This window comes from Rhinopithecus roxellana, chromosome 11 (assembly GCF_007565055.1).
Source record: "Rhinopithecus roxellana isolate Shanxi Qingling chromosome 11, ASM756505v1, whole genome shotgun sequence".
Classification (NCBI taxonomy): domain Eukaryota; kingdom Metazoa; phylum Chordata; class Mammalia; order Primates; family Cercopithecidae; genus Rhinopithecus; species Rhinopithecus roxellana.
The window spans coordinates 137,273,083-137,299,280 of NC_044559.1; the positions used below are offsets into that span (position 1 = coordinate 137,273,083).

Below are 26,198 nucleotides of genomic sequence, written 5' to 3' on the forward strand. Positions count from 1 at the left end.
GGATATAGCCAAGACAGAAAGTATAGAAGGAGGTTTTAATGATAAACTTCTATCTTTGTTGGAAGGAAAAGGAGAAAAAGGGGGTTGATGGATCAGCACAAAGAAGAAAAACAGAAAAGGGTTTAATTTACCTTGAGAATAACCATGATTCTATTTGTCCAGGCCCAGTGAAAATTTGTGTCAAGCAATTTCATTCATTTCACAGTGCCTAGCACATTGCTGACTGTGTGGTAAATATTAAATAAATACTTGTTGGTTGATGAAACTGGTACATGAAAACGCTGTATATACACAGGAAGCAGAAACTCAATGTGGTCAGGCAAATTTGAAAGCAGGGCAAGGTTTTGTTCTCCGTGTCAACATTTTCAAGTTACACACTGGGGCAACAAATGAAATAAAATTCTGCCACATTCATAGTTCAACATGTTGTTCCTCTTTGAGTGCTAAAACTTTATATGTAAAAAAGGAAAGCTAGGATTAGGTAAAACTATTTTAAATTAAATGTACACAAAATAATTAAAGACAAGTCATTTTATTGCTTAGTGTTTCTTCATGAATTTAAAAGGTGGCTTGCAAAGGTTGCTTACATTTGTAATAGCAATACACCACTTGAAATCTTAAACACATAAGCACCTATTTGCTAGACTAAAGCTAGCCTTGAACTTTTAGTGATGCCATATGCTTTTAAATTAACCCTTCTAAACACTGTACAAATCTCATCACACAGACTGTGAGCTTATAACTGAATTAGGTTACCACTAAATACTCATCAGGCAAACTACAGAAAATAAAGAAAACATGCATATTCTTATGGCTCCATGAAAGCCAAAATTAAAGATGATATTATGAGAATTTGAGATCAAAAAACTATAATTTGGCTGTAACATCTCCATGACTTACACATTAAGTTTCACTAAAATCTCTAAGGACCTTTTTCTTTGGAAAAGAATCATACATTTTAAAATAGCCTTTAATGGACAGTCTATTAAAATCACAATGGATCATAGATGTCAACTTCAAATAGTGCCTTTCTTCTAAAGGGCTTAAGTTTACACACTGGTGCAACACCACAAATGCAGATGCTACAAAGGGAGCTATAAAGAAAAACAAATTTTATTCACAACCTTCTGCATACAAACTTTTCTTTCTGTAGACTTGTGTGGAGTTGAACATAAAGGATGCTAATATGCACATTATGCAGCACATCAAAAAAAAAGAGAAAACACTTTAGTTGAGTGGAAATTCATCCATCTACTGAAAATCTGGGAGAATTCACATATACTGTACTCCAAATATACCCAAGTGCAGAAAAATACTATATGAAATGGAAAAATAATGAAATATTATTTAATCAACAGCTGATTACCTTTAAAACTTTGGGCTTCTTTTCCCTCTGGGGCCTCTTGTTTTCCTTTATAACCTAAAAAAAATCAAATTGCAAAATGAGCCTCTGTTTAAGAAATAAAATCAGCTCCCACATCCCCAAAATTTTTGGCTATTTCTCTGTAAAACTATTTACACCATTTAAAATCATCAACATGTTTGCTAGGCAGAACCTAAAGAGCTTATGTAAAATGTATACTTTAAAAGTCACTAAAAAAAATCTTGCATAAAGATTGAGTAGGGAAATACCCTTTTTTCCCCTTAAAGTCTGTCTTAATTAGCCTCTGCATTCTTCACAGCGAAGCCCACGAGGTAGCCATCTTGCTTGCTTCTGCAGAGGAAGCCTCTACAGTGGAACAGTTCTGCAAACTGCTTTTTGGTATTATTATCATGGTGTTTAAAGGCAGCCCTGGCCTGCCAGCACTGTAGACGTGCTGGGCATGCCTTTTGCAAAAACAGCCCCACAAAGAGTGCAGCCAATGGCAATGCAGAGCTTAGCAACTCCAAAGTGATCTTCTCAGCCTAGCCCTTCCTAGACAAAGGATCTCCTGTGCGGCTCGGCTCTCACCACAGGACACAGGCAGCCACAAGCTGCGACATGGAGTTCGCTGCAGAGGATCTGGTCGCGCCGAAATCACAGGAGGCTTCAGCAAAAACAATGCACACAAATCCCCCAGGTCACCACCATTGGATCGATGGCAGAGCCTTCCTGATTAGTAACCTCTTGGCGGCTCCGAGAGCAGGTCTGCATGGGGGAGGGGTGCGCTGCTGTGCCTCCAATGTACAGGAGACATAACTGAGCCTAGGGGGGCATTTGGGCTTGCTGAAACTCTGGAAGGTATTGTGCATTTTTACTTTATAAGGCAAGGCTAAATATTGGCGATATTTAAGGCAGGGAGGTTATGTGAGGACAGTGTAGGCTCAGCTGTTGGGCTGCGCGTCTCATTCCTCGGGAACCACACCTCTTTGCAGCAGGCGCTTTGCCCAGAAATACAGCAATTTGATTTCTGTCAATAAATGTCCAATGACAATGGCAAATTAAAAAATAACAGTAAAGCCACTGAAAAGGAAAAGGACAGGATGAGGACAAAAAGAAGGGGAGGAGTTTTCAAAATACACTTGCCACTCTGAGTGGCTAGAGAGAAAGGACTTTCTCTCTCTTGCTCTGGGCATTTCTGATGACCATCATTTCCAAATAAAAATTCTCCCCTACCAGAAGGAAAGTTAGGACTCATATCTTTGGGATAAAAGGATACCTATGGCTCTTCTGTCTCCCAAGATCAACTGTCACTGAGCATCTATATCCACAGACCTGCCAAGCAAGTCCGTGGGGCCGGTCTGCGCACCAGACTCGCGGTCAGACAGAACCACCCACTTCCTAGGAATCAGGACCTGAGCCAGGGGTAGAACAAGCCACCATCTCCCAACACACACCTGGACTGCCCCCACACACAGTGGGTGGTAGGCAGTGGGACAGCTGGCACCACAGCTGGCACCTGCCAGACACTGGGAAAGCTGGACCAGGAGCCGTGCCCCCCACCACCCCTCTTAGCCACCTGGCATTGCAACAGCGGCAGCAGAGCAGAACAGCTGTGGTGAGCTGGCTGGTCTCAAGGTCACTGCCAAAATGCAGTGCAGAGGGCGGTCACAGTCCCATCACAGCCACCTTGACAGCTGCATAGATCTGGGGAAGACAGCCCTAGCTCCAGCCTTGCAGGGCCAAAGTTTCAGCAGCACATTTGGGGGATTGGCAGGAGGGCCTCCCCGGCTGCTCAGCCAAAGATGGGTTTTCCACTTGCAGTTGGATTCAGAACAGATTCCCACAACCAGAAATCGGGAACAGAGTGAGGGCCGGAAGGCCTGCATTTCATCACCCTTGATTCCCAGCCTTTCAGTTTGCCACAAAAGCATGCTTTTCATTTTGGAACGTGAAGTCCAGCATGCACTATTTTTCCACTTTTAAATTACCTCTCACTCACCCACTCTTCACCCACATTTTTAACAATCTCATGTAAGAAAAAAACTACTGGCCGGACACGGTGGCTCATGCCTGTAATCCTAACCCTTTGGGAGGCTGAGGCAGGAGGATCATCTGAGGTCAAGCGTTTGAGACCAGCCTGGCCAACATGAAACCCTGTCTCTACTAAAATATAAAAATTAGCCAGGCATGATGGTGGGTGCCTGTAATCCCGTCTACTCGGGAGGCTGAGATGGGAGAATCGCTTGAACCCGGGAGACAGTGGTTGCAGTGAGCACTACTGCACTCCAGCCTAGATGGCTGAGCGAGACTCCGTCTCCAAAAAAAAGAAAAAAAAGGAAGAAAGAAAGAAAAATAAAGCCTAATGGATAGACTATGGTGTTCTCAACTCTTCCTTCAACACTTGTAACAAAACCAATTGGACTCTGAATTATGCACATTCACCAGTGCAACTTTGAACACACTAAGCCTACACTACCGCTAAGAAGCTTTCTGTGAGGAATAAAGCAGCACTGAAACAGGCAGAAAAATCATCAAATACAGTAAGATTTGAAAATAGGTACAAAATCTTTTAACTGTACATCCCCCCATTTTTGGTGATTTAAAAAAAAAAAACAAAACTGTGATGAAATATACGTAACATAAAATGTAACATTAACTTTTTTTTTTTTTTGGAGACAGAGTTTCACTCTTGTCGCCCAGGTGCAATGGCGCGATCTCAGCTCACTGCAACCTCCGCCTCCCAGGTTCAAATGATTCTCCTGCCTCAGTCTCCTGAGCTGGGATTACAGGCATGCACCATCACGCCTGGCTAATTTTTTGTATTTTTAGTAGAGACGGGGTTTGGCCATGTTGGGCAGACTGGTTTCAATCTCCTGACCTCAGGTGATCCGCCCACCTTGGCCTCCCAAAGTGTTGGGATTACAGGAGTAAGCCACCACACCCAGCCTCAATTTAACAATTTTTTTTTGAGACGGAGTCTTGCTCGGTCACACCGAGGCTGGAGTGCAGTGGTGCAATCTTGGCTCACTGCAACCTCTGTCTCCCAGGTTCAAGCAATTCTCCTGCTCAGCCTTCCGAATAGCTGGGATTACAGGCACCCACCATCGTGTCTGGCTAATTTTTTGTATTTTTTTTTTTTTTTTTTTTTGAGACGGAGTCTCGCTCTGTCGCCCAGGCTGGAGTGCTATGGCCGGATCTCAGCTCACTGCAAGCTCCACCTCCCGGGTTCACGCCATTCTCCTGTCTCAGCCTCCCGGGTAGCTGGGACTACAGGCGCCGCCACGTCGCCCGGCTAGTTTTTTGTATTTTTTAGTAGAGACGGGGTTTCACCGTGTTAGCCAGGATGGTCTCGATCTCCTGACCTCGTGATCCGCCCGTCTCGGCCTCCCAAAGTGCTGGGATTACAGGCTTGAGCCACCGCGCCCGGCCTAATTTTTTGTATTTTTTAGTAGACACGGGATTTCACCATTTTGGTCAGGCTGGTCTCAAACTCCTGACCTCAGGTGATTCACCCACCTTGGCCTTCCAAAGTGCTGGGATTACAGGGGTGAGCCAACATGCCTGGCCCATTTTAACTATTTTTAAGTGTATTGTTCAGTGACATTAAGTGCATTCACAATGCTGTGCAACTATCACCTCTCCATTTCCAGAACGTTTTCCTCCTTGTTAACAGAAATTCCATACCCATTAAACAGTAACTCCTCATTTGCGTTTCCCCAGCCCATACTAACTTCCATTCTACTTTCTGTCTATGAAATGGACTACTCTAAGTACCTCCTATATTTGGACTCATATAGTATTTTTCGTATAGTATTTTTCTTTCCGTTTCTCTTTGCTTCACTTATTAATAGCATAATATTTACAAGGTTCATCCATGTTGTAGAATGTATCAGAATTTCATTCATTTTGAAGGCTGAACAATATTTCTTTGTATGTACATAACACGTTTTGTTTTTCCATTATTCTGTTGTTAGACATTTGGGTTGTTAGTACTTTTTGGTGATTGTGAATATTACTGCTATGAACATAGGTGTACAAGTAGGTATACAAGTAGTATATACCTCGGAGTGGAATTCCTGGATCATATGATAAGGCTATGTTTAACTTTCTGAGGAACTACCAAATTGTTTACCAGAGCAGCTGCACCGTTTTACATTCCCATCAGCTATGCACAAGGGTAGCCCTACGTTTCTTGAAGTGCCTTGCATTTCAGTTACACATTATGCCTCTTCTCTTGAATGTTTGAATATAACTTTAAAACCATCAACATTTTTTCCAGGTTAATTGTTCAACATTTAGTAAAGTGGCCATGGTATATTATGATATAATTGTATAATTTAAATCAATCAGCCAGGTGTGGTGGCTCACGCCTGTAATCCTAGCACTTTGGAAGGCTGAGGCAGGTGGATCACTTCAGGTCAGGAGTTCAAGACCAGCCTGGCCAACATGGTGAAATCCCATGTCTACTAAAAAATACAAAAAATTAGCCAGACATGATGGTGGGTGCCTGTAATCCCAGCTACTCGGAAGGCTGAGGCATGAGAATTGCTTGAACCTGGGAGACAGAGGTCTACTAAAAATACAAAAATTAGCCAGGAGTGGTGGTGCATACCTATAGTCCCAGCTACTCAGGAGACTGAAGCAGGAGGATCACTTGAACCTGGGAGGTGGAGGTTGCAGTGAGCCAAGATCGTGCCACTGCACTCCAGCCTGGGCAACAGAATGAGACTCTGTCTCAAACAAACAAACAAACAAAAAATCAATCCATTAGCTGTGTGTTCACTAAAATAAAATGAAATGAAATCAGGCTCAGAGGGTTAGGTGTACAGAATATCTATACTGGTGAGAGGTCTGTTTTTTAAAGACCCAAAGACAGGTGTTTTCACTGTATAGAACACTCATGAAGCCATACAACATTGCACTTGACAACCTAAGCAAACATCGAAGGCCTGTGTGCACTCTTCTGTAAAATTAGATAATAAATAAAGCCAAGGCTCATCCTAGCTATACATGAAAGTTAATGAACATGACTAGAACTAACATTAACTTCAAATATCAAATTGACACTTCACCATGAAGATCTGTAATTGTTTGAACACAGAATGGATTGGTAATCTCTATCAGGTGTTTCAATTCCTATACTAAGTGATTTGATGGTCTGAGCTCTGGGCGAGTTTTGATGGGAGAGAATAGTCAGAAATTCTGAGCAGAGGCCAGGTGCCATGGCTCACATCTGCAATCCAAGCACTTTGAGATGCCAAGGTTGGAGGATCACTTAAGCCTAGGATTTCAAGGGCCAGCCTAAGCTACATAGCGGAGACCGCATCTCTACCAAAAAATTAAATATTAGCTATGAAATAATTCCCAGAGGCCCAAAGAGGTAAAAATATCTCAACTTGCATAGCAGGTTAGAACTTGACTTGGGCGTGTACCATAAGATGTTTATTAATATACAGAAAAAATATGAAAATACATAGAACTTGAGTTGCTCCCCACTTCTAACCATCTATACAGCTCTCTCTACAAATCCTCTTCATTTTCAATATCCAACAAAACACATTTGTAAATATCCTAAAATAACCTTAAAAGAAATATCTTCGGCTGGGTGTAGTGACATGTGCCTGTAATCTCAGCTACTCGGGAGCCTGAGGCAGGAGAATTGCTGGAACCCAGAAGGTGGAGTTTGTAGTGAGCTGAGATAGCGACACTGCACTGCAGCCTGGGTAAATGGGCGAGAATGTCTCAAAAAAAAAAAAAAAAAAAAAAAAAAATATATATATATATATATATATATATATGTTTTGGCTGGGCGCAGTGGCTCACCCCTGTCATACCAACACTTTGGGAGGCCACTGCAGGCCGATCACAAGGTTAGGAGTTCAAGACCAGCCTGACCAATATGCTGAAACCCTGTCTCTACTAAATACACAAAAATTAGCCAGACATAGTGGTGCTTGCCTGTAATCCCAGCTACCCCGGAGGCTGACGCAAGATAATTGCTTGAAACCGGCAAGGGGAGTTTCAAGCAATTCGGCAAGTAAGCCGAAATCACGCCAGTGCACTCCAGCCTGGGTGGCAGAGTGAGACTATACATCAAAACAAACAAACAAAAAAAAAGTGTGGGTCAGGCACGGTGGCTCACGACTATAATCCCAGCACTTTGGGAAGCTGAGGCGGGAGGATCAGGAGATCAGGAGATCAGGAGATCGAGACCACCCTGGCTAACACAGTGAAACCCCGTCTCTACTAAAAACACAAAAAAATTAGCTGAGTGTGGTGGCAGGCGCCTGTAGTCAGCTACTAGGGAGGCTGAGGCAGAAGAATGGCGGGAACCCAGAAGGCGGAGCTTGCAGTGAGCTGAGATAGCGCCAGCCACTGCACTCCAGCTTGGGCGACAGAGGGAGACTTCCTATCAAAAAAAAAAAAAAAAAAAGAATAAGTGTGTGTGTGTTGTGACCTCAGGATTAAAACTATGAATAATTCCAAAACTATACTTCTCTTTCTGGGTATATGCACATCTGGATCAACAAGAAACTAGAACTACAAACTATTTAGATAAAACAACAGCAGCATACTAGGAGAAATCTTCTTCCAAATTAGTCTCAGGAGTAATTCACCTTTCCTCAAGACTGAAGACCGAAACACAGTATCATTCCAATGTGTCCTGCACTCTCCTCTCCCAAGAAATCCTTTATTTTTCTTCTGATTTTGGGGGCTACAACTTTTGCAGTGATAACTAAAGATATTCCAAGTACCATCTGTTATAAACTTCCAATCAAGAAGAATAAGTACACACATGTACTATGTACCCATAAAAATTAAAAACTTTAAAACAATTTAAGGAATAAGAAAATAATGTCTCATACCTTTCAGATTTTTTTTTTTTTTGATAAGGTCTCACTCTCTTGCCCAGGCTGGAGTCCAATGCTCCAGTCATAGCCCACTGCAACCTCGAACTCCTAGGCTCAAGCAGTCCTCCCATGTCAGTGTCCTGAACAGGCCTGTGCTACCATAACAAGCTAATTTTTTTCTTCTTCTTCTTCTTCTTTTTTTTTTTTTTTTGAGGTAGTGTCTTGCACTGTTGCCCAGGCTGGAGTACAATGGCGAGATCTCGGCTCACTGCAACCTCTGCCTCCCGGGTTCAAGTGATTCTCCTGCCTCAGCCTCCTGAGTAGCTGGGATTATGGGCACGTGCCACCATGCCCGACTAATTTTTGTATTTTTAATAGAGATAAGGTTTCACGATGTTGGCCAGGATGGTCTCAAACTTCTGACCTCAAGTGGTCAGCCCATCTCAGCCTCCCAAAGTGCTGGGAGTATAGGCGTTGAGTCACCGTGCCCGGCCTCTCTCATAGATTTAAAAAAACTAGTTTGGTTTTATTTCCTGTGACACATAGGAACTCGAAAGACTAACACTGGAGAATCTCCTTGCAAGACTGCGTTGAGTACATAGTCGGAATCTAAGTGGTTGGTCCCCTAGCAGAGCCTTTCCTGCTGGATCTCTCCCTGACCCCTTTCCCTGAGGCTACCGTTGCTCTTCCCCCACCCTCCCAAAGGGCCAGATCTACCGATTCCCTCCAGCAGTTCTGCTTACTGCTGGTAAAAATAGCTGTTCCTTGATGGCTCTTCTAAAGCAAGAATTGAGGAAAAAGTAGGTGAATAATCTTCAACAGTTACCAACTGAGACAAACTGTTGTAAGAATGGGGCTGAAATTACTGCCTCTCCCAAATTTCTCAACTCTTCTTTGTACCAACTAGAAACTGGAAGACCCACTCCCTGTGTCAGTCTAGATTCAAAATTTGAACAGAAAAATCCAATAACAGGGCTGGGCACGGTGCCTCATGCCTGTAATCCCAGTACCTTGGGAGGCCCAGGTGAGAGGATCACGTGAGGTCAGGAGTTTGAGACCGGCCTGGCCAACATGGTGGAACCCCATCTTTACTAAAAATACAAAAATTAGCCAAGTATGGTGGCGCATGCCTGTAGTCGCAGCTAGTCAAGAGGCTGAGGCAGGAGAATCGCTTGAACCCAGGAGGCACAAGTTCCAGTGAGCTGGGATCTTGCAACTGGACTCCTGCCTGGGCAACAGAGAGACTCTGTCTCAAAAAAAAGAAAAAATAGCTCAAGCGTGGTGGCTCATGCCTGTAACCCCAGCACTTTGGAAGGCCAAGGCAGGTGGATTGCCTGAGGTCAGGAGTTTGAGACCAGCCTGGCCAACATAGTGAAACCCCATCTCTACTAAAAATGCAAAAGATTTGCTGGGTGTGGTGGTGGGCGCCTGTAATCCCAGGTACTCAGGAGGCTGAGGCAGGAGAATGACTTGTACCTGAGAGGCGGAGGTTGCAGTGAGCCAAGGTTGCACCACTGCTCTCCAGTCTGTGCAACAAGAGCGAAACTCTGTCTGAAAATAATAATAATAATACTACAAAAGTTAGCCGGGCATAGTGGCGCACACCTGTAGTCCCAGCTACTCAGGAGCCTGAGGCAAGAGAATCCCTTGAACCCTGGAGGCATAAGTTGGAGTGAGCAGAGATCTCGCCACTGCACTCCAGCCTAGGCAACAGAGCGAGACTCCATCACAGAAAGTGAAAAAATTAAAAATTAAAAAAAAAAAAGAAAAAATACTTTATTTTTTCCCTTCAGTTTCAGAGAACTTAAAATTATTGAAGAACCTTAAAAGACCCCAGGTCCAAAAATGTTTTCTTTAAAATGTGTTAATTTGTTTTTGACAATGACCTTCCCATTTAATAACCAAAACCCCTTAAAACAATGTAATATATGTTGAGCACCTTTTTTTTTTTTTCGAGATGGAGTTTCACTCTGTCGCCAGGCTGGAGTGCAGCGGCGCGATCTCAGCTCACTGCGATCTTCACCTTCCAGGTTCAAGCTATTCTCCTGCCCCAGCCTCCCGAGTAGCTAGGATTACAACTGTGTGCCACCATGCCCAGCTAATTTTTTGTGTGTATTTAGTAGAGATGGAGTTACACTATGTTAGCCAGGATGGTCTCGATCTCTTGACCTCGGGATTCACCCGCCTTGGCCTCCGAAAGTACTGGAATGACAGGCATGAGCCACCATGCCCTGGCCTTGAGCACCTCTCTTATGCAGACATAGTGCTGAGTGTATAACTGGAGGAATGTCATTGTTGCCACCCACCCGGAAACTACCATCTTATAAGAGACACAAACAAATAACCACATATTCATGATGTAATGTAGAATGAGATGAGCCCAGGAAGTATATAGTACCCAGGAGGCTTCCCAGGGAAGCAACATTTCCCACTGAAACCCAAGGCTGGGCAGGTAGGATTTGGCAAAATATAGAGGGATGGAAGAAAGGAGTGTGCCCCACATGGAGGTAACAGCACCCATAAAGACACTGGAGCACTGTGATTGCTGAGGCAACATTCCAGTGTGGCTGCTAAGGGGCCATGGGGAGATATGCATGTCAATAAATATGCCACCACTTGGGTGGCAAGGTTATTGAGCATGCATATGAAGAGATACCAGCCTTTACTTCTCTACCATTCCCATTAGAATTATTTTTGTTGTTCTGTCTTTCAATTGTCCATAATTGTTTCTTTGAAAAGCCAAGAATAACGCACCTGTTAAGATGATTATCAAATATACAAGTTACCTTTTCAAGGGAGAACTAAAGAGAGGTGATTGGTTTGTCCCAGACCTGAAACTCTTGTTTTTAAGCTAGAAAACACTCTTCTATAACTAAGTCTCCTAATCAGAGAAAAGCAATTATTTTGAGAATAGTTATTATGTAGGCTGTTTTTTGTTTTTTGAGAGGGAGTCTCACTCTGTCACCCAAGCTGGAGTGCAGTGGCACGATCTCGCTTCACTGCAAGCTCTGCCTCCCAGTTTCATGCCATTCTCCTGCCTCAGCCTCCCGAGTAGCTGGGACTACAGGCACCCGTCAGCACGCCTGGCTAATTTTTTATATTTTTTAGTGGAGATGGGCTTTCACCGTGTTAGTCACGATGTTCTTCATCTCCTGACCTCGTGATCCACCCGCCTCGGCCACCCAAAGTGCTTGGATAACAGGCATGAGCCACCGCGCCTGGCCTTTATGTAGGCTGTTTTTTTAAGATGAGACCAGTTATTCAGAAAGGGTTTACTTCTTTAGTTTCTAAACTCATTTACTCGAGTCTCACACCGTTTATGGAGAAGCAAGATTTGACTGCTGACAAATGTTACTCTCTCAGCTGGATGACCCTGTACTGCACAGATGCTTCTGATGCTGGAAGTAGGGGATGCTCTTACTTTGTTCATTCCAGAAATAGACTACAGGACACCAGCTATGTTCAAGGGCACTGCTTAATGGCTGTGGTTCTTACTGAATAGCACTTTTCCATAGAACATAACTCAGACAGAAAAAAGAGAGGAACCAAAAAATAAAAAGACCTATCATTGAACTCATAATATTTACAACAGTAGAACTCATAATATCTACAATTAACTTTCCAAAGTCTGCTTGATTTTGCTGATATCTAAATAGTCAATGACACATTAGCTCTTTTTGTTTAAAATGCATAAATGGGATGCGGTGGCTCATGCCTGTAATCCCAGCACTTTGGGAGACCAAGGCAGGTGGATCACCTGAGGTCGGGAGTTTGAGACTAGCCTGACCAACATAGAGAAACCCCATCTCTACTAAAAATACAAAATTGGCTGAAGGTGGTGGTGTACACCTGTAATCCCAGCTACTTGGGAGGCTGAGGCAGGAGAATCACTTGAACCTGGGAGGCGGAGGTTGCAGTGAGCTGAGATCACACCATTGCACTCCAGTCTGGGCAAGAAGAGCAAAACTCCGTCTCAAAAAAAAATTTTTAAAAAAGAAAGAAAATAATTTTCTATATTTTTTAATTATTTATTTATTTAGAGACAGGGCCTTGCTCTGTCCCCCAGGGTGGTGTACACTAGTGCAGTCATGGCTCAAGGCAGACATGTGATGAACTCCTGGGCTCAAGTGATTCTTCCACCTCAGACTCCAATTCTTTTTATGTTTTGTAGAGACAGGGTCTCAATATGTTGCCCAGGCTGGTCTCAAACTCCTGGCCTCAAGTGATCATCCCACCTTGGCCTCTCAAAGTGCTGGGATCTTATACAAGATGAGTATGTCCTTGGGGAGATCCAAATCCCAGTGATGGGACCATGAGCAAGTCAACCTCCAGTAGACTCAATGAGGGGAAATGCTAACATTACAGTTATATGCAATATTGGATACGGAAAGCATGTAGTAGCTGGGCATGGTGTCTCATGCCTGTAATCCCAACAATTTGGGAAGCCAAGGCAGGAGGATTGCTTGAGCCCAGGAGTTTGAGACCAGTCTGGGCAACACAGTGAGACCCATCTCTAAAAAACAAAAACAAACAAACAAACAAAAACACTAGCCAGGCATGTTGGTACATGCCTCTGGTTCCAGCTACCCAGGAGGCAGAGATGGGAGAATCACTTGAGTCTGGGAGGTGGAGGCTGCATTGAGCCATTATCACACCACTGCACTCCAGACTGGGGAATAGAGCAAGACCCTGTCACTCACACACACACAAAAAAGAAAAGCATGTGTATGGCACTTGACTCTCAGTTCGTGCAACTGCAGCTATGGAACCATGGCTGTCACTAATTAAGAAAACGATGTACACGTAAACCATGTAATGAGCAGTTAAAATTCAATTAATATAAAAATTGGAAGGCTGGGCATGATGGCTCACACCTGTAATCTCAGCACTTTAGAAAGCCAAGGCAGGCAGAAGGCCTGAGGCCAGGAGTACAAGACCAGCCTGGCCAACACAGTGAAGCCCCATTTCTGCTAAAAATACAAAAAATTAGTGAGCATGGTGGTGCATGCCTGTAGTTCCAGCTACTTGGGAGGTAGAGGCATGAGAATTGCTTGAACTTGGGAGGCAGAGGTTGTAGTATGCCAAGATGTCATTACTGTATTCCAGCCTGGGTGACAGAGTAAGACTCTGTCTCCAGAAAAAAAAAAAAAAAAAAAAAAAATGGAGATATTAACATTAAATATTACAGTATTTTGGGGCACTGGAACCTCTCCCAGATGAATAGAGTACTAAGGCTGGGCTAGGTGGCTCACTCCTGTAAGCCCAGCACTTTGGGAGGCCGAGGCAGGTGGATCACTTGAGCCCAGGAGTTCAAGACTGGCCTAGGCAACATGGTGAAACCCCATCTCTTCTTATAAATTTCTTTTTAAAGTATATATAGGCCGGGCGCGGTGGCTCACACCTGTAATCCCAGCACTTTGGAAGGCTGAGAGGGGCGGATCACGAGGTCAGGAGATCGAGACCATCCTGGCTAATACGGTGAAACCCTGTCTCTACTAAAAAATACAAAAAAACTAGCCGGGCGAGGTGGCGGGCACCTGTAGTCCCAGCTACTCGGGAGGCTGAGGCAGGAGAATGGTGTAAACCCGGGAGGCGGAGCTTGCAGTGAGCTGAGATCCGGCCACTGCACTCCAGCCTGGGCGACAGAGCGAGACTCCGTCTCAAAAAAAAATAAAATAAAATAAAGTATGTACATACACACATATAGATATATACATCTAATTATTAAACAAGTTTGCTACTAGTGTCTGGATAGGCTAGCTCCATGCTAATTGCATCATAATATAACCTTACACTTATTAAGTTAAAGAGAATAAGAAACTTTCACTTCTAGTGATAATGAAATTGATAATTTGGGAGAAACCTCCTGCTGAAGACAATTAGAAAAGTTGGACAAAACACAAAGTCATCTTCTTGAAGGAATTGGAGAGTGAATCATTACCATGATAGTGAAGAATTACCAGACCATGATTCAGGGGGAAATAAGGTCCAGGGAGTGTAAAAACTATTTTTTTTTTTTTTTTTTTTTGAGACAGGGTCTTCTGCCCAGGTTGCTGTGCAGTGGTGCAATCATAGCCTACCGCAGCCTCCATCTCCTCAGCTCAAGCAATCCTCTCACCTCAGCGTCCCTACTAGCTGGGACTACAGACACTCACCACCATGCCCAGCTAGTTTCTATTTTTTTTGCAGAGATGAGAGTCTCAGTTTGCTACCTAGGCTTGTCTCAAACACCAGGGCTCAAGAGATCCTCCTCTCTCAGCCTCCCAAAGTGCTGGGATTACAGGTGTGAGCCACCACACCCAACCTATATATACATATATATATATAAACACATTTTTTTTTGAGACAGGGTTTCACTAAAAGTATTTTAAGTAAAATTAAAAACGGAGAGAAAGAGTTAAACACAGTTAAAGGAACACCTTAATATTAAAATACAGTAGCAGGCCGGGCGCGGTGGCTCAAGCCTGTAATCCCAGCACTTTGGGAGGCCGAGACGGGCGGATCACGAGGTCAGGAGACCGAGACCATCCTGGCTACCACGGTGAAACCCTGTCTCTACTAAAAATACAAAAAAGTAGCCGGGCGAGGTGGCAGGCGCCTGTAGTCTCAGCTACTCGGGAGGCTGAGGTAGGAGAGATGAGGGTCTCAGTTTGCTACCTAGGCTTGTCTCAAACACCAGGGCTCAAGAGATCCTCCTCTCTCAGCCTCCCAAAGTGCTGGGATTACAGGTGTGAGCCACCACACCCGACCTATATATATATATACACACACACACTGGAGAATGACGTAAACCCGGGAGGCAGAGCTTGCAGTGAGCTGAGATCCGGCCACTGCACTCCAGCCTGGGCAGCAGAGCGAGACTCCGTCTCAAAAATAAATAAATAAATAAATAAATAAATAAATAAAAGCTGGGCCCAGTGGCTGATGCCTCTAAATCTCAGCACTTGGGAGACCTAGACGGGTGGATCACTTGAGGTCAGGAGTTCAAGACCAGTCTGACCAACATGGTGAAACCCCATCCCTACTAAAAATACAAAAATTAGCCAGGCGTGTAATGGTATGCACCTATAATCCCAGCTACTCGGAAGGCTGAGGCACGAGAATCTCTTGTACCTGGGAGGTGGAGGTTGTGCCACTGCACTCCAGCCTGAGTGATAGAGTGAGACTGTCTCAAAAAACAAAACAAAACCAACAAGATGTGTTTCTATTTCCCATTCTGCATAATGAGAATCCGAATGCTTATACCTCATGGGTTAGGGTAACTGTCAGCACTGAATACAGTAATGGAAAGTCTTATCACTGTGTCTGGCCCTCAAAAAAATGTCAGTTTCCTTCCACCTTCCTTTCCTTTGCCAGCTTCCTGTGTGTGTTTCAAGTAAAGTTTCAATTTTGTTAAAATTGCGTGTACCTAATTAGTAATGAAGTAATGTGAATTAGTAACGTACCTAATTAATGGTAAAGGTTATTGGCTCTTTAAAAAGGAAGAAAAAAAGTAGAACACTATTTTGATTTTCGTGTTTTATTAGTCTGTTTGTTTTACCAACTCATAATGCAGTATCAGGGTCTCTAGAAAATGGGAAATAAGGAAAGCAACTTAACTTCTGTGTTGCCCAGTAGACAAATCTCTCTGCAATTCTGTAATAACTCCTGTACAAATCACTTACTCCTACAAGGATAGAAGAAACCAACAGACAACCCGCTTTTTTCTCTAAATCTAACCTATATCCACTCCATCCAAAATTCCATGGCTTGGATCAACTCTGGCCTTCCACTGTCTTGTCCTCCCACTTCCTCCTCCCTTGATCCTACTTTTACAGAAACCTCACCACAATATGGTGTTGCGTATGAAATATGATATGAAAATGAGCTGTATAGTTTTACTGTCTAGAACACAGTAGAAACACCAAAACCCTCTTATTAAACAAGCACAAGAAAATAACTGTGGCATAGTCATCTCGCTGGAAACCACAACTATAACTCTGCATCACATGGGAACAGTGAAACCAATTCATTCATAAAGTATCTTAACCCTCCAGCAGAAAAATGCTTTTGCAGATACTGAGAAATGGTACATATGGAATACTTAGGAAGACTTAATTACTTTCCTCTACATAACATGAATAAAATGGCAAGATGGAAAACAGGTGAAAGTAATGAAATAAATACAAAAATCTCTTCAAACATATGTAATACCCACCACTTTTAAGCACCTATTGTATAGCAGACGCACTGCAAGACACTTTACAGACATCATCTCTGCTCCTCATGGCATCTTTGCTTTGCAGTATGACTATCACAATGTTACAAGTAGGTCCACCCTCACACTGATTACCATATAGGAAATAACTAAATTCTTAGCAAACTGTTTTTTCCTTAACCATAGAAACAATATTCAATTGCATTCCTTCAAATCTGTTAAAAAACTGATGTGAGGCTGGGCACGGTGCCTCATGCCTGTAATATCAGCACTTTGGAAAGCTGGAGGAAAGATCACTTGAGGCCAGGAGTTCAAGACCAGCCTGGGCAACATAGTGAGATCACATCTCTACAAAAATTAAAAAAAAACAAAAAAAAAAAAAACAAAAAACGTTAGCTGGCTGGGCGCAATGGCACATGCCTGTAATCCCAGCAACTTGGGAGGCCTAGACGAGCAGATCACCTGAGGTCTGGCGTTTGAAACCAGCCAGACCAACATGGTGAAACCCTGTCTCTGATAAAAATACAAAAATTAGCTGGGAGTGGTGTTTGGCGCCTGTAATCCCAGCTACGAGGGAGGCTGAGGCAGGAGAATCGCTTAACCCGGGGAGGTACTGATTGCAGTGAGCCAAGACTGCACCACTACACTCCAGCCTAGGCGACAGAGCAAGACTCCTTCTCAAAACGCAAAAACATAAGCCAGTCATAGTGGCACACACGTATAGTCCTAGCTAGTTAGGAGGCTGAGGTGGAAGGATCCCTTGAGCCCAAAGGTTCAAGGTTACAGTGGGCTATGATCACCACTGGAGCCTAGCCTAGGGACGGAGCAACTCTATCTCAAAAACGAATTTTTTTTTTTTTTTTTTTTTTTTTTGAGAAGGAGTCTGTGTCGCCAGGGTGGAGTACAGTGGCGCGATCTCGGCTCACTGCAACCTCCGCCTCCTGGGTTCACGCCATTCTCCTGGTTCACGCCATTCTCCCGAGTAGCTGGGACTACAGGCGTCCGCTACCATGCCTGGCTAATTTTTGTACTTTTAATAGAGACGGGGTTTCACCACGTTGGCCAGGATGGTCTCGATCTCTTGACCTCGTGATTGCCAACCTCGGCCTCCCAAAGTGCTGAGATTACAGGCGTGAGCCACCATGCACGGACCAAAAAAATTTTTTAAGTGTTCTGATTCTTTCATTTGTTTTTATTTCAGGGAGTGGACACACGATTTACTTTCTCGAAATCTAATACAAGCCATGGGTAATCTCACCATAAAAAATGCATATAAAGGCAATATGCTGCATATAATTCTGAGGGGGTGGGATCACAGACCATTGAAGCCTATCCAGAGTAAGAACCTCTGATGTAGAAGTTGCAGTTTTATGATTTCTAAATCATAGGAAAGAATGATGTTGGGATCATTTAAACTAGGATCAAATTCGCCTAGAAATTCTTGGCCAAGCACAGTGGCTCACACCTGTAATCCCAGCATGCTGAGAAGCTGAGGCACGCAGATCACCTGATGTCAGGAGGTCAGGACCACCCTGGTCAACATGGTGAAATCACATCTCTATTGAAAACACAAGACCTGACACAGTGCCTCACTCCTGTAATCCCAGCACTTCGTGAGGCCGAGATGAGAGGATCACCTGAGGTCAGGAGTTCAAGACCAGCCTGACCAACATGAAGAAACCCCGTCTCTACTAAAAATATAAAATTAGCCTGGCATGGTGATGCATGCCTTTAGTCCCAGCTACTTGGGAGGCTCAGGCAGGAGAATCGCTTGAACCCAGGAGGCAGAGGAATCAGTGAGCCGAGATCACGCCATTGCACTCAAGACTGGGCAACAATAGCAAAACTCCGACTCAAACAAAACAAAACAAAACCAAAACACAAAATAATTAGCTGGGTGTGGTGGCAGACGCCTGTAGTCCCAGCTACTATGGAGGCTGAGGCAGGAAAATTGCTTGAACCCGGGAGACAGAGGTTGCAGTGAGCTTAGATCTCACCACTGCACCCCAGCCTGAGCAACAGGGCGAGATTTTGCCTCAAAAAAAAAAAAAAGATAAGAGGGATATGTGTAGAATAAACTCATATAGTGTTGTTTTGGTGTACTAGCTGCTACAGTATACTACATATGGAATAGAATGTATGGTTTACAGTATACTTTGTTTTTGTTTTTTCCCGAGACGCAGTCTCACTTTGTCACCCAGGCTGGAGTGCAGAGGCTCAATCTCAGCTCACTGCAACCTTCACCTCCCAGGTTCAAGCAATTCTCCTGCCTCAGCCTCTGGAGTATCTGGGATTACAGGCACATGCCACCACGTCTGGCTAATTTTTGTATTTTTAGTAGAGACGGGGTTTCACCATGTTGGCCAGGCTGGTCTCGAACTCCCGGCTTCAAGTGATCCACCAGCCTTGGACTCTCAAAGTGTTGGGATTACAGGTGTGAGCCACTGCACCCGGCCCGCTTTCTTCCTTTCTTTTTTTTTTTTTTTTTGAGACGGAGTCTTGCTCTGTCGCCCGGGCTGGAGTGCAGTGGCCACATCTCAGCTCACTGCAAGCTCCGCCTCCCGGGTTTAGGCCATTCTCCTGCCTCAGCCTCTGGAGTAGCAGGGACTACAGGCGCCCGCCACCTCGCCCGGCTAGTTTTTTGTATTTTTAGTAGAGACGGGGTTTCACCGTGTTAGCCAGGATGGTCTCGATCTCCTGACCTCGTGATCCGCCCGCCTCGGCCTCCCAAAGTGCTGGGATTACAGGCTTGAGCCACCGCGCCCGGCTCTTTTTTTTTTTTTTTTAACAGACATCGTCATATGAAAAATAGGCTGACTCATATATTTGTAAGATTTTATTCACTCATGGCCCGGCGCGGTAGCTCATGCCTGTAATCCCAGCACTTTCGGAGGCCGAGGTGGACGGATCACGAGGCCAGGAGATCGAGACCATCCTGGCTAACATGGTGAAACCCCGTTTCTACTAAAAATACAAAAAATTATCGGGTGCGGTGGCGGGCGCCTGTAGTCCCAGCTACTCGGGAGGCTGAGGCAGGAGAATGGCGTGAACCCAGGAAGCGGAGCTTGCAGTGAGTCGAGATCGCGCCACTGCACTCTAGCCTGGGCAACAGAGTGAGACTCTGCCTCGAAAAAAAAAAAGAGAAATTTTATGCACTCACTAATTCAATCATTTGTTCGACAAATATTTCTTGAGCACCTGTTATGTGCTGCTAGCACCCCGTAAACCCAACGCTTGGGCTTTGGAAGTTAACATAAGCATGTCTTTTTCTTTCTTTTTTTTTTTAGAGACAGAGTCTCTGTTGCCAGACTGGAGTGCAGTGGTTCAATCTCACCTCACTGCAACCTCCACCTCCCGGGTTCAAGCGATTCTCCTGCCTCGGCCTCCCGAGTAGCTGGGACTACAGGCGCACGCCACCACACCCAGCTAATTTTTGTATGTTTAGCAGAGACGAGGTTTCACCATGTTAGCCAGGATGGTCTTGATCTCTTCACCTCGTGATCTGCCCGCCTTGGCCTCCCAAAGTGCTGGGATTACAAGTGAGAGCCACCATGTCCGGCCAAGCATCTCACTTCTAGTGCTCTCTCTGCAGAAGAACATCAGGACCTTCTTTAAAAACAGTGACTTGGTGTTAATGGTGCATAATTAAATCAGTAAAAAGCAAAATTTCTCTTTTGTTGCACTCATAGCAGACATGAAAATCTGATGATAATTAGTCAACGCCTTCCGGATATGTCCTGAGCACTGGGTCTCATTGTCAAGGTAGTGCCCTGAATTGTTTAGATTAGTCTGATTCATTTGGAAGTTGTGTCCTATTTTAGTATGATAATAATACAAAAAGAGATGCTTTCTCCTATCCTTCCTGGTAACATTTATGCCATTATCTATCATAGTCCCATAATGGCTGGCTACTTGAAAAGGACTTTTGCAGCTTTGATATAGTCAATTCTTGAAATACCACTCTGGAATAAAAAAACCAAAAGGTTGACCAACAAAAAGAGATCTGAATTTAAGCTCTGTAGCAAAATAAACATGTACGATAATAGGGTGCTCAATATTACATCATAGTGTAACTTGGATTATGCTGACACTAGGTGAAGATGTTGGGCAGTTTTACAAATTTTTCTTCCTAGAAAAGATAATACATACGAAATGACAGGTAAGATTTGAACTACTGTGACAAAATTTCAGAAATTAACACCCATGGGTCAGAATCAGTCAACATGCTTTTATATTCACATACTTGGAGGTTATACACGAGTATCTACTAAACAACAAAAGTTTGGTGTTTTTTATTTTTTTTCCCCCAAGTCCAGTTCTGTGGTGCAGTATGCTACTGAAGTCTCAGTAGTGATACAAAGAGATTCCTTAAAGACATATTTAAGTACATATAACATCTGCCCTCAATTGAAAGAGTTGGTAGCAAAAATTTGTTCCATATGCCATATGTAACATATGCCAAAATGAGATACGGCTGTTTGAAAACTGAGAAAAGCAATGGCCAAGAGAGGCTAGCCCCGCCCCCACTACCACCGAAAGGGATAAAATGATATGAGTGTGTCAAGCAATTCTGAAATGACAGCCCTGGAGCTAGACTATCAACACATGGAAAGACCCGCACATAAAACAGTGGATAGTCAGTGGTTCAATTTGTATCGTACTAACACTACTTAACTTTTTAGCTTCTGAAACACAGCCCATGTAGGTATTACAATTTTTTTTCCAGTGGAATTTGCGTTAGTTAAGAGGCTATCGTAGTAATGAATATGGCGCATTAGATGACTTAATAGTGTCATCTAAGGCCAGGTGCGGTGGCTCACCGTGTAATCCCAGCATTTTGGGAGGACGAGGTGGGCGGATAATCTGAGATTAGTTCAAGACCAGCCAGACCAACATGGAGAAACACTGTCTCTACTAAAAATACAAAATTAGCCAGGTGTGGTGGTGCATGCCTGTAATCCCAGCTACTAGGGGTGGTGTATGCCTGTAATCCCAGCTACTCGGGAGGCTGAGGCAGGAGAATTGCTTGAACCCAGGAGGTGGAGGTTGCGGTGACCAAGATCATGCCATTGCACAATAGCTTGGGCAACAAGAGTGAAACTCCATTTCCAAAAATAAAAAAAAAAAAGTGTCATCTAATATGCTGCTATTTAAACTAACCAAGTACACAATAGCCCTTTAATATTTTAGACAAAAAATATGAGAGATTATTTCAGTTTGACTAAACTTGCAAACTAATTGTCCAGTCATTCAATGAAAGTTAATTAAATGCATGATACTACACCAAAATTACCTGGCTAGAGATATATAAAGACCCTGTCTTCAGAGATACAGTCTACAACTTTAGATTGCTTTCCCTTTTTTTTTTTTTTTTTTGAGACACAGTTTCTGTCGCCCAGGCTGTAGTATGATCTCAGCTCACTACAACCTCCACCTCCTGAGCTCAAGCTATCCTCCTGCCTCAGCCTCCTGAGAAGTTGGGACTATAGGCACATGCCACAATGCGCAGCTAATATTTTTGTTTTTTTTTTGGAGAAACTGGGGTTTCACTGTGTTGCCTAGGCTGGTCTCCAATGCCAGGGCTCAAGCAAGCTGCCTGCCTCAGCCTCCTAAAGTGGTGGGATTATAGGCATGCGCCAGTCCCCCATGGCCAATTTTGTTTTCTTTGGCTTTCACACATACTAAAAATTACTTGTGAAAGTGTAGTCTAGCCAAAGCACCTACTCTCTTTATATATATATATATATTTTCTTTTTTTTCCTTTTGAGACGGAGTCTTGTTCTGTCCACCCAGACTGGAGTGCAGTGGCACGATCTTGGCTCACTGCAAGCTCCGCCTCCTGGGTTCATGCCATTCTCCTGCCTCAGCCTCCTGAGTAGCTGGGACTACAGGTGCCCGCCACCACGCCTGGCTAATTTTTTTGTATTTTTAGTAGAGATGGGGTTTCATCGTGTTAGCCAGGATGGTCTTGATCTCCTGACCTTGTGATCTGCCTGCCTCAGCCTCCCAAAGTGCAGGGATTATAGGCGTGAGCCCCCACGCCCAGCCCAAAGCACCTACTCTCTAACGTCTGCGAATAGCTCTACAATCCCCCTTCCTTTTCTGTAACAATCTCTCACTGTTCAATAAATAGGGTAGTGCATATGTTTCAAAATGCTAAATTACAAACGCACAGGAGGAAAACCCCAACCGAAAGCAAATTCCTAGATGACTGAGCGTGACAAAGCTAGCAAAGCTAGCAGTTTTATTATCTGTAATTCTGAATATCAAGAAGAGTAAGCTGAATTAGGCTTGACAGATGACATATTAAGTTTTTTTCCAAGACCAAAAGATACCTCTCAGAAGATTACATAACACGCTGTCATACAATTAAAGCATGGGAGACTACAATGTAATCTATGACTTAGTAAAGTCTAAGGTTGTTTTCACTTATCCGAGGAGTTAGCAGTCAACATTCTGAGAAATGGTACGTGGCTTTAGGGGCTAAACATTTTATTTCTTACAGGCAACCCTCAAACAAGAATAAATTCAGAGAGATTCCTTCAGAATTTTTCTGTATTTTCTGAGACACAGTCTCACTGTCACCAAGGCTAGAGTGCAGTGGAGTGACCACAGCTCACTGCAGCCTCAACCTCCAGGCTCAAGCAATCCGCCACCTCAGCCTCCTGAGTATTTGGGATCACAAGTGTGGGCCACCACCACGCCATATATATATATATATATATATATATATTTTTTTTTTTTTTTGAGATGGAATTTCACTTTTGTTGCCCAGGCTGGAGTGCAATGACACAATCTTGGCTCACCACAACCTCCATCTGCTGGGCTCATGCCATTCTCCTGCCTTAGCCTCCCGAGTTGCTGAGACTACAGGCGTGCCCCACCACACTCGGCTAATTGTTTTTGAATTTTGGGTAGAGACGGGTTTTCACCATGTTGGCCAGGCTGGTCTCGAACTCCTGACCTCAAGTGATTCACCTTCCTTGGCCTTCCGAAGTGCTGGGATTACAGGCGGGAGTCACCATGCCCGGCCTTCTACAAAAGATTTTTAAGCTGGCCAGGCATGTGCCTGTAGTACCAGCTACTGGGAGGCTGAGGTGGGTGAATGACTTGAGCCTGGAGGTCAGGGCTGCAGTGAGCCATGACCATGCCACCTCACTCTGGCCTGGGTGACAGAGCAAGACTCTGTCTCAAAATAAATAAATGAAAAAATAAATAAATAAAATTGAATATAATAAAAATGCATTGGTTCATACTGAAAGATAAGATAAAAATTAACAATAAAATAGGCCAGGTGAAAGAGTGAGACTCAGCCGGGTGCAGTGGCTCACGCCTGTAATCCCGGCACTTTGGGAGGCCGAGGCGGGTGGATCACCTGAGAACAGGAGTTTGAGACCAGCCTGACCAACTTGAAGAAACCCCATCTCTATTAAAAATACAAAATTAGCTGGGCGTGGTGGTGTGCGCCTGTAATCCCAGCTACTAGGTAGGCTGAAGCAAGAGAATCACTTGAACCTGGGAGGCAGAGGATTCAGTGAGCTGAGATTGCACCACTGCACTCCAGCCTGGGCAACAAGAGTGAAACTCCATCTTAAAAAAAAAAAGAAGGAGGCCAGGCGCGGTGGCTCAAGCCTGTAATCCCAACACTTTGGGAGGCCGAGACGGGCAGATCACGAGGTCAGGAGATCGAGACCATCCTGGCTAACACGGTGAAACCCCGTCTCTACTAAAAAGTACAAAAAAAAAAATTAGCCGGGCAAGGTGGCGGGCGCCTGTAGTCCCAGCTACTCGGGAGGCTGAGGCAGGAGAATGGCGTGAACCCGGGAGGCGGAGCTTGCAGTATCCGGCCACAGCACTCCAGCCTGGGTAGCAGTGCGAGACTCCGTCTCAAAAAAAAAAAAAAAAAAAAAAAAAAGAAGGAAAGAGTGAGAGTCTGTCTCAAAAAAAGAAAAGAGAGAAAGGAAAAAGGGCATGACTAGGGCCTGGAGACTGAGGCAAGAACGTGCACTGGGGGAATGTATGCAGTCGGATATTGCTGCAGCAAGTAGAAGGTGAAGATACACGAAGGCAGACAAGACAGAAGTGAGTTTTGCAAAAATCTTAAAGGTCCTGTATTCCCTGCTAATGAATCTAGGCTTTATCTAATCATTCGAAGGCCCTGAAAGTTTTGCTCTATTTCTTTTGTTTTATTTTGAGTGAAATATATCACATAAACAGAACACTACGTGTAGATAGAAGAATCAAGTTTTTCAGAAGGAAAATTTGAACTACCCTAAGGAGAGCTTATTATTCAGCTTCCTGATTTCCTTGGTGGCTAGAATGCTCATGATTATGTTTCCAGTGCATAGCCTAGGAGAAGTGCAATATATACTTGTTGATAATAAAGATAGCACTGAAATTATCCTGATTAAGAAATAAAGGCCTCACTATAGCAGTGGCCAAGAAAATGGAGAGGTGGTAGTGTTCAGCACTTGTAGAACAAAAGAATTTGGATGGATGAACGAAGGAGGCGAGGATACTGAATATTCTATTTTGGGTGATCATGTGTTATGGCACTGAACCAAACATGTAATGCAAGAGAAAGAGCAGGTTTGGGAAAGAATAGAACAAATGTGTTCACATCCATTAGAGATAGAATGTTTTTTACAATGATGTCATTTGGCAATGTTACAAACCAGTAGCTTACAAGGGAGGTCTCTCTACTAGAGATATTGCTAAATGTTACTTTAGCAATATCTCTAGTAAACCATCAGTAACTGACCACATTTTATCTGTTCCCACATGTGTGAAGTGACTTGATTGAGTGAAAGAAGATTATACATTTCAGTAAGGTAATTATTATTTTTTTTTTTTCAGACAGGGTCTTGCTTGCTATGTCACTCAGGCTGGAGTGCAGTGGCACGATCATAGCTCACTGCAACCTCAGCTTCACAGGTTCATGCAATCTTCTCACCTCAGCATCCCGAGTAGCTGGGACCACAGGCATGAGCCACCACGCTTGGCTAATTTTTTCTTTTTTAAAATTTTGGGGCTGGGCATGATGGCTAATGCCTGTAATCCCAGCACCCCAATTTAGACCAGAAATCAGCAACTAGCAACACTATTCAAAGCAAAAGCATCCCCTCTGTCCCCCAGGTGTATCCATCACTCAGCATCAAATAAGATCTTTCTCCATTTTGCTCCTAAAAATGTCTTAACGAGCGGCTTTGTCCAAATCCCAGCTAAATGTAAAAATTCTTATCAGGACTCGCTAAAAACTTCAAAATCTGTCCTTGCCATGGTCAGGGCTTTAAAAAAAGAATAAAAATATTACAAAGAATAAAAAATCAGCCAGGCTCAGTAATCACAGCACTTTGAGGCTGAGGCAGGCAGATCACCCGAGTCAGGAGTTCATGACCAGGCTGGACAACATGGTGAAACCTCGTCTCTACTAAAAATACAAAACTTAGCTGGGCATGGTGGCAGGCGCCTATAATCCCAGCTACTCGGGAGGCTGGGGCAGGAGAATGGCTTGAACCCGGCAGGTGGAGGTTAAGTGAGCTAAGATCACACCACTGCCCTCCAGCCTGGGCGACAGAGCAAGACTCTTTCTCAAAAATAAATTAATTAAATTACATTAAATTAAATTTTGGTGTAGAGGCATATGTCGCTATGTTGCCCAGTTTATTTATCTCAAAGTCTTGGGCTCAAGCAGTCCTCTTGCCAGCCACCACTCCCGACATGCCTTGGTCTCTCAAAGTGCTGGGATTACAGGCTCAGTAAGATTTTTGACAAAGTATTTTAGAAA

General features: G+C 43.9%; 1 protein-coding gene across 1 annotated transcript in view; it reads right to left on the minus strand.

Moving 5' to 3' along the window:
• TET1 (tet methylcytosine dioxygenase 1) overlaps positions 1-26,198 on the minus strand; it is a 139,613-nt gene that overhangs the window by 95,161 nt on the left and 18,254 nt on the right. Inside the window, exon 3 of the mRNA XM_010375212.2 lies at positions 1,367-1,420. Coding sequence (XP_010373514.1) covers positions 1,367-1,420 — 54 coding nt within the window. The remainder of the gene's footprint in view (positions 1-1,366; positions 1,421-26,198) is intronic.